Here is a 9,141-nt window from a genome sequence, read left to right as displayed (position 1 = left end):
TGTTAGTGAAAAGTGAAATGAAAAGAATTAGGGGTATGAAACAGAAGAGATGGGAGGGAGATTAAAATATTGTGTCATTTCTACTTGGAAAATAGATGACAGGGAGGATAAGAGATGGTCTATGAAGTCATGAAGGTTGTGTAAAAATAAAAGAAGGAAATATGCTTTATTCCTTTCTATAACTCAACCAAGGGTCACCCAATCAATAGGCAGAGGATTTCAACCAAACAGCCTAACATATTTCTTCACAGTAAGCTTGTGGAAATGCTTTGCCAAAGAGTGAGGTAAAATTTCAAGCAACACGGAAGGAGACAGCTCATTGGCTTGTACCAAGACTTATCCCCCAGTTTCTCACGCTGACCCAGTAATGTCAGGTCATGAAAGGACTCAGGATTTGTCTGACTGTCCAGCAATCGATTCAGGAAAGAGGGTTTAGCGTAATGCCACGAGTTAGCTCAGCACGGATATGAGTTGGATAGTATGAGTGCTGGGAGTGAAAATTAGGCTCTTTTCTGAGTAACTATCCAGAGCAGCCTGTCACGGATTTGCTTTGTCCTCATCCCATAGATGATCGGGTGTAGCAGGGGGGGCACTAGGAGGTATACATTGGCAATTAGGCTGAGCACAGGCAGAGGCACATAAGAACCAATCCTCTGCATGAGGGAGACAAAGAGATCTGGGATGTATAAGGCTAAGAGGGCGCAGAGATGAGACCCACAGGTCCCAAATGCCTTGATCCGAGCATCCTTTGTGGGCAGTCGGAAGATGGCCCTGAGGATCTGGGTGTAGGACACAGCAATGAAAAACCCATCCACACTGGGCACAAGGTAAACCATAGAGATGCTGTAGTAACTGCTGGGACGAATGTCAGCACAGGCCAGGGACACCACAGAAAAATGCTTGCAGTACGTGAGGGGGATGATGTTGCTTCTGCAATATGGCCACCGACTCCCCATAATGGGAATGGGCAGTATAATAATGAAGCCTCGCAGCACCACGGCCACGCATATCTTGGCGACATTGGAATTTGTCAGGATAGTGGAATGTTTCAGGGGATCACAGATGGCAACGTAGCGATCAAATGCCATGGCCACGAAGATCCCAGACTCTATCACTAAAAAGCAGTGACTAAGGTACAGCTGGGTGAAACAAGCACCAAAAGTGATCTCTCTAGAATTGAACCAGAAGATGCTCAGTGTTTTGGGTATAATGGTCGAGGACAGGAACAGGTCAGTGAGAAGCAGAATGCAGAGGAAATAGTACATAGGCTCATGGAGGCTCGGCTCCCTCTTCACGATGTACAGGATGGTGATGCTCCCCAAGATGGCTACAATGTACATAACACAGAAGGGGATGGAGATCCAGCCATGGGCCGCCTCCAGGCCAGGGATGCCCAGCAGGATGAAGATGGAGGGGTTGGTGAAGTCGGTTTTGTTAGAATCTGACATGGAGTCCAGGAGCTGGCTTCCACCGCTGAAGCAGAATGGAGTCTCCTACAAGTACCTTATATTCCCCTCGCTTCCGGTATGTGCCCAGTGTCCCAGGTGATGGTCGGAGTATAAATACCTGGATAGAGACACAATGTCAATATGAGACACTCCATGCACTACGGGAGAACGTTCACATTTGGGGAATCAGGTTGGTCGCTCCTCACCCACTGAAAATGACATTTTTATTATTCAAAACAAGGAATTAGAATCAGCTAAACCAACTAACGCCCAGACCATATTTTCTGGAGCTCCATGCGTCTGTAATTCCAGAACCCTCATAAGCACCAGCAGATAACAAGGGTTTGCCTCATGCTTCTCATTCCTTGTTCCTCAATGCAATAAACCCAAGCTGCGGGGCCCGTGTAACTGATATGCTCAGCATCGGAGAGTGGAAAATAATCAAAATAACTTTAATAAGACATGTGCCAAGGAAACAACCCAGGTAGAGCTCACCTGAAAGAGAAGGGCAGATGCCTTTGACAACAGTACCATGGACCCATCTGCTCTGTCAGAGCTGTGGTCAAAACCAAGGGACCCTTTGGATACTTAGAGAACGTGATGGAGAATAAGACGCTCTGGGCATACACGGGTTTGGTGATCTAGTCTCTCTGTAGGGGGTGTAGCAGATGGAAAGGGGTATCTGAGATGGGCTCTGAGAGTCAAGGTGGTTGCTAAAGTGGAACAGCCTGAAAACACTGGCACTGTTTAGTTGAAAGAAGATCTAATGGACACGTACACGACAGAGGAGATGACAATAATGGAACTTCCACCATGCAAATGGACACAGAGATAAATGTCCCTCCTCCTCTCCCCCGGTACAATATCTGTGGACCAGGCCTGGGCAAAATATGGCCCATGGGCAGGATCCAGCCAGCTAACCCTGCAGATCCAGCCAGCGGATGCTGCAGGGATCCTAAGGCAGGCTCCCTGCTTCCCTCATCCCACTCGCACACCCCTTAGACACACGGCTGCAGGTCGGGTTTTCAATCAAAACGGTGAGTCTGGAGGGGGTGGGGAAACCCTTTGGGTCTGTTCCCACCCCCAACACATTCCCATTAGCCGGTTTCTGAGCACAAACTGACCAATGGGAGCTCCTGTTTCAATAACAGGCAGCCAGGAAGAACAAGGGGCTCCAGAGCACATGGCTGCAGCCAGTGCAGGGGCTGGTAGGCAGGGAGGTTGAGTCCGGAACGGGCTGCTGGCTGCGAAGTCTCCTGGGCAGACCCTGCCTCTGGCACCCCAGCCCCTCACTTCTCCAGCCCTCTGGCCCCTACTACTGCCCCCTATTCCACATACCCAAATGCTCTGTCCCTCCCTCCTGTAACTATATCCCCTCTGAGATCCGGCTCCCCAACCCCCGTTCCAGATTATCAGTTCCTCCTGCCCTAACTCACTACCGAAATCCATGCACCCCCTCCTGTACCCCAATTCCCTGTCCTAGGTCACAGTACAACCCCCTGTACCTAAGTCCGGTGTCCCAGGTTACAACTGCCTCCTGCACCCAAACTCTCTCCCTTACCCCAAGCTCCCTTCTGCACCAACCCCAATCCCAGACCCCCACACCTCCTCTATTCATACCATGGAAGAGTACGGCCCTTGGCCACTTGCCATATCCTAGGAGTGGGCCCCCGTTCAATAGACACCCAACGCTGCACCAATGGGTGAGTAAGAGAGATCGAGAGGAAACCTTTAGACCGGGATGAGGAACGTTCTTTGGGTCGGGGGCTGCTGGCCACAGAAAAATCACTCCAGACAGAGGCAGTGAAGGCTGGAGAGTCAGTGCGGGTTCACTAAGGCTGTGAGGAGAAGCCCTGAGCCCCAGGGGCCAGATCCAGGCAAGCTGGGGATCACATCTTGCTTCTGGGCCTTACATCCCCCACCCCGGATTGAGACACAAAAAAAGGGACTGAACACTGGGATTTTTCACAGGAACTTCTGAGATGGATAAAATTCATGATTCCTCAGTGAAGCAAGTGAATAACTTTGTCTTAAATTGCAGGTCAGAGGGAAAAGGAAGGCAGCGAATGGTAGTGGGTGGGAAGCAGGAAAGCAACACCTAACAGAGGAAGGGGAAATATTGATCACGAGGAATAGAAAGGGGATGTTATCATAAGGGACATTAAGGAGAACAGGGAAAAATCCTTGGCAGAGCCATGTATCACACTAAACAGGCTAGGCACTATATTAAGAAGAAAACTAATCCTAGGAGAAGTTTAGGATGATCCTTAGCCAGAGAAAGAAAATCTGTAAATATTGCTGAAAACCTAGATGTGATCAATCCATAGCTTTGTGTTCCGAGGAGAAGGAAGCCATATGACACACAGTTAGGACATGAGGTGAGGAAATATTTTCCTGCCCATCAGCATCCTAAGGGGCTATTAAACCACGTCTGCAGGAGAACATAAGAGTTCTGAAGAGGAGTCACGAATGGACAAATCAGTCCCACAGCCCACTTGGAAGAAGGAGTAGACAGCCAGGAAACGGCAAGGCAAAGCAAAGGGTCAGGGGGACAATACTGGGATAAACATCACATCTATAAAAATGGAGTATTCAAAAAGTCTTCCCAAGGTTAGGAAACCATGGAAAAGTATTTATGGAATTAGTTGAAAATGAATTTCTAGGATTATAATTAATGCCAGGCAACCACAGGGTTCTTGGAGATCTCGACTTGTCAAATCAATCTGATTTCTTTCCCGAAGGAGAGAGCACATGTGGTTGATTAAGGCAACCCCTCAGACATTATCAAGTTTGATTTCACTGAGGCATGTGATTTAGTACTGGGAACGAGATCCCTACACATCAGCAATCCCTACACAACAGCAGCAAGCAAGTGCCACACAGACTCAGACATCCCAGGCTGGCAGATCGGCCAATAGGGATGTTTCCAGTGGGGATCTGCAGGGCTCACCTCGAACCCTGAGGAACTTTGATATTTTCATGAATGACCTGGAAGGACATAAAAAACCCGGGCACAGATCTGTCAGCCTTGCCTTTTAAAGGGCCCCCGTGTGAGGTGGGATGTGCCACCCTGGCTCTGGGACAATAACGATGGATTTGAGTCTATGGAAAGATTGTGTTGGCATGAGCCCGGCTCCCCAAACACTTTTGCCTCTGCACATGGCACTGGAGAACGGACAAGGTTCAGCGTCACGCCTGGGCTTCACCTTTCACAAAGGATAGTGAAATATTTGGCAGTTGCAGGAAAGAGCCACAAAACTGATGGGCGGTGGAAGATAATGCCAGGCTGAGAGGCACTGGGACAGACTCAGGGGCCCTCACAGGAGAAGCTGAGTGAGGACTGCGGACTGAAAGAGACATTTCTGAGGAATAATAAGGGTTGAAGCTTTAGCTCTGAGGGCAAGTAGCCACTGGGACATATTGCTGATGGGGGATACTTCAGCTCCCCATCTCTGCAGACTGAGAGGGGATGCATCTGCCTGAGACCTCGACTAGAGGTTTGAGGCACAGCGGCTCGGCTGTATTCATGCAGTGTAAATACAACTGACACTGACTGAGGGCTCCCCTCAGCGTGGATATCCTGCCTCCCCCAGAGATGGCGGCTAAGAGGGTGAAAGGATTCTTCCATTAACCTCATGCTGCTTATCCAGGGGGTACCCGCTACATCTACACCTCTTGCAGGTGGGAGGGGGGATTTTTAACTGATGGATTTTTATTTCAATAAAGAAAATAGAATCCGGTTTTTAAATTCTCTGTGTCTCACCAGACACCAACAAGGTCCTTCGTGTGGAAGGTCAGAATAAATAATACGGTGAAAAGACAACAGTTGTCGTAATCCCTCATTGTGCCGTGGAACTCCTTGCCGCAGATGTAATAAGAGCAAAGAGCTAAGGGGAATGGGATTATCAGATAGATTGGCTGTGGAGGGGCACTGGAGGAACAAAATTTACTATGGGTAGCCTGATACCTTCGTAAGGACAGCTCGTTTTAAATTGCTTATAGGTTTTCCAAACTTTAAATGTTTAGACTGTAATTTTCCATTCCCTCGTCTCTGTCTCTGGCTGACCTGTTTGTTGACAGTTTCAGCCTTAACATTTCAGCCAAATAGTCGACAAGTAGGAAACATGACGACTTGCCCATTGTTGTTTTCAGTGATAACTGTTCAGTGAGGATCCCTACACTTCCATGCATCACAGCACTGAGATGGGGGTAACAGCACATAGGGGCCTCACATGCAAGAGGAGAAGGTGCCAGGCTCTGCGCATTAACCCACATCTGGCTTACGAGGTTTTTTTCCTCAGTTCTTGCTCCGAGGGTGGTTTTGCCTCAGTGGAGCCTGAGGAAAGTCTGGGTCACTGACTCTGAATTGGCCTTGTATTGTGCCTCTCTTAACATCTTTTATCCTGAGGGATCCCCTGTGGCGCTGAAATGGAGCCACCTCAGGGTTGGAGGCAACCAGCCAGCCAGAGCGCCCAGTCAAAAGGGACATTTTGGCCTTTGGTTCTAGAGAAATCTCACTTCTGGGGGAGCGTCCCTGGGATATTTAGTGGTTCTGCAGAGCAAAAAGCATCACAGACTGCCCCTCTATCCTGTCACACGCATGTTGCACTGGGGTTGTGGAGCAGGGGAGCTCCTCAGCTCGAGACGGTACCTGTGAGTGCTGAGAGCAACGTGTCTTCCCTGGGAATCCCCCTCAGGCAGACGCGTCCCACAGCTCTCTCAACATCCGCAGCAGCGTGCCATGCCAAGAGTCGGCACAGGGCTTTGCACTGGTTATATAACAGCTGTGGGTAGTCCCAGTGGAGTTGGCTCTGACTCCAGGGGAGTCTGATTCAAGAAAGGCAGGAAACCAGTTGGTTTATGGGTTGGCAATTTTTCCAGAGTTAACTGTAAACAGTAATTAAGGGGCCTTCCCAAAGGGAGGTGAGGTCCATTGGGCTCTGGGCTGAGCCAGAGGTTAATTTGTTGTTATGTGTATTTGTGTAGATTTCAATGTTGTGGTTATTTACGAAAAAATCTGTGGATACGCTCGAGCTGCCTGATAGTGTATGCTGGAGCACTTGGCAGCTTATCACAACGGTAAAGTGTGAGAGAGAGTAGTCAGGAAAGCACAGAGCAGAGGAGGCATATTTGGGAGAAAAGAATGTCTTGTGGGCATCTCCCAACACTCCCCGGCCACTCACAGTTCTCCAGCCTCCAGCTCAAGCTCCTGTGGCTGGAAACCCAGCTGGCAGCTGTGTGTGGGTCTCCCGCACTGAACAACACTCGGCCCTCCCACTGTGAGTGGAGACCTACGTGCGAAGCACCAAGAACCGCAGACTAGTTTCTTCTCAGCTCATACGCACTCTTCAGTTGCGCCAGCTCATCTTTCCCAGAGCTGCACCCTGGGGCTGCACTCCCTTTCCAGTGTCCCTCTTTTGGGGCACATGCTCATTAAAGCCAACAGATCCAGACCTGGCAAAAATGGTTGCATGACACATGACCAGAATGGGTTAAGCAACTGGCAGACTCATTGACCCAGATTCCGTCTTTGGCCATGGTTAGAAAAGTCTCTCGCTGGGAAGGAGAACCACCCCATGGTCGGTAGGATGGAGTATTGAAATGTAGGCCTCTGTTTTTAAAGAACTAGCAGAAGATAGGGACTGTAATTGTCTATTGTTTACATACAAAATGCTAGAGGTTAACAGTGTAAACAAAGGAATTCTTCTAGGACTGTTTTCTACTCATTCAGAGAACAAAAGGGAACATTGTTAGATGAGTGTTGCGTTTAACCATGTCATTTTCAGTGTGCCTTTTTAAAGTTTATACTGCCCGGGAACTGTCTAAAGGGCTTTTGGAACCTGACCTTTCTATTTCAGGACTGCCTAAGCCTGGAAGAAATCCCAGAATATTGGAAAAAGGCAAATCTAGTGCCCATCTATAAAAAGAGAAATGAGAACAACTCAGAAAGCTACAGACCATTCAGTTTAACTTGTATCAGGAAAGATAATGGGGCAAATAATTAAGGAATTCCTCTGCAAACATCTGGAAGATTATGAAGTGATATGTAACAGCCAGCATGACTTTGTAACGAACAAATCATGTCAAAACACTCTGATAGTTTTCTTTGATAGGACAAGTCTTGTTAATGAGGGGGAAGCAGTAGATGTGGTATACATAGACTTTAGTAAAACATTTGATATGGTCCACATGACCTTAACAATAAACTGGAGAAATAAAACTACAATATTCTGGGTGCATAACTGGCCAGAGAATCATTCTCAGAGAGTAGTTATTAATGGTTCTGAGTCATGCTAGAAGGGCCTAACAAATGGTGTTGTGGAGGATTCAGTTTTAGGACTCGTTCTGTTCAATATTTTCATCAATGATTTAGATATTAGCATACGACACCCATTAAGTTAGCAGAAGTTACCAAGCTGGGAGCGGTTGCGAGTGCTTTGGAGGACAGGGTCATAATTCAATACAATCTGGAGAAACTGGAGAAATGGTCTGAGGTTAACAGGATGAAGTTCAATAAGGACAAGTTCAAAGAATTAGGATGGAACAATCCGTTTCACATATACAGAATGGGAAGTGACTGTCTAGGAAGGAATCCTGCAGAAAGGGATCGAGGGGTCATAGTGGATGACAAGTTAAAAATGAATCAACAGTGTTGCAAAAAAACAAACATGGTTCTGGGATGCATTAACAGGAGTGTTGTGAACAAGACAGGAGAAATCATTCTTCTACTTTACTCTGCACCACTTAGGTCTCACTTGGAGTGTTGTGTCCAGTTCTGGGCACCACATTTCAAAATAGCTGTGGAGAAATTGAAGACAGTTCAGATAACAGCACCAAAATGATTAAAGGACTTCAGAACATGAAAGAATTGGGTTTATTTGATTTTGAAAAGAGAAGAATTAGAGAGGACACCTTTCAAGTAACTAAAAGGGTGTGACAATGAGGCAGGAGAAAAATGGTTTTCCTTGGCCTCTTTGAATAGGACAAGAAAAAACGGGCTTAGACTGCAGAAAGGGAGGTTTGGGTTGGACATTCAGAAAAAAAAACCTTCCTACCTGAAAGGGTGGTTAAACACTGGAATAAATTGCTGTGGAATTGTGGAATCTCCATCACTGGAAATATTTAAGAGCAGGCTGGACAGATACCTGTGAGAGATGATCTACATGGTGCTTTTTCCTGCTGTGATGGCAGAGGACTGGACTTGATGACCTCTTGAGGTCCCTTCCAGTGCTATGATTCTATGATTCATCAGGGGAAACATGAGTCACAAGACTGTGGTATCCACGTTCAGATTGGACCATCCTGATATTGAGCATTTTGACACGGGACTATAATCTATGGATTGATTGTGAAAGAACTCTAAGCAGCCTTCACTCTCCAAGCTTCTTCTCAACTCTCCAAACGCCTTCTGAACTCTCTAAAGCCCTTCTCAAGTCTCTCTCCCTCCCTCCCCCACTGGGAGGGTTTTTAAAGAGGCCCATGGCAGCCCCAATCAGCTTCCCCTGGCCCTTACTTGATTTGCAGCTCCCCTGTCTCAGCTGCCCCTAATTAGCCAGGATTGCTGCTGTTCGTAACAGGTGCCTCTCTCCCCTTCCACCAATCCTTTAACCTGCTCTGTCACATATCTCCCTCCCTTGCTCAACACTTGGGGTTGGGCTACTTGGGACAGCTGACAGTGCACCCTCAATAAGCC

The 9,141-nt window shown here is 47.6% G+C and overlaps 1 protein-coding gene across 1 annotated transcript; it reads right to left on the bottom strand.

The window, feature by feature from the left end:
- Nucleotides 1-500: 500 nt before the first annotated feature.
- On the bottom strand, nucleotides 501-1,340 carry LOC102456220 (olfactory receptor 52M1-like). The gene has a single exon (XM_089773122.1). It carries the CDS (start codon nucleotides 1,338-1,340, stop codon nucleotides 501-503), a length of 840 nt encoding a protein of 279 aa, XP_089629248.1.
- Between the last annotated feature and the right edge of the window lie 7,801 nt (nucleotides 1,341-9,141).

This window comes from Pelodiscus sinensis, chromosome 1, assembly GCF_052426305.1.
Source record: "Pelodiscus sinensis isolate ZL-2025 chromosome 1, ASM5242630v1, whole genome shotgun sequence".
NCBI classification, from domain to species: domain Eukaryota; kingdom Metazoa; phylum Chordata; order Testudines; family Trionychidae; genus Pelodiscus; species Pelodiscus sinensis.
Note: the sequence above shows the minus strand (reverse complement) of the source record. Positions and strands in the feature narration are given on the sequence as shown.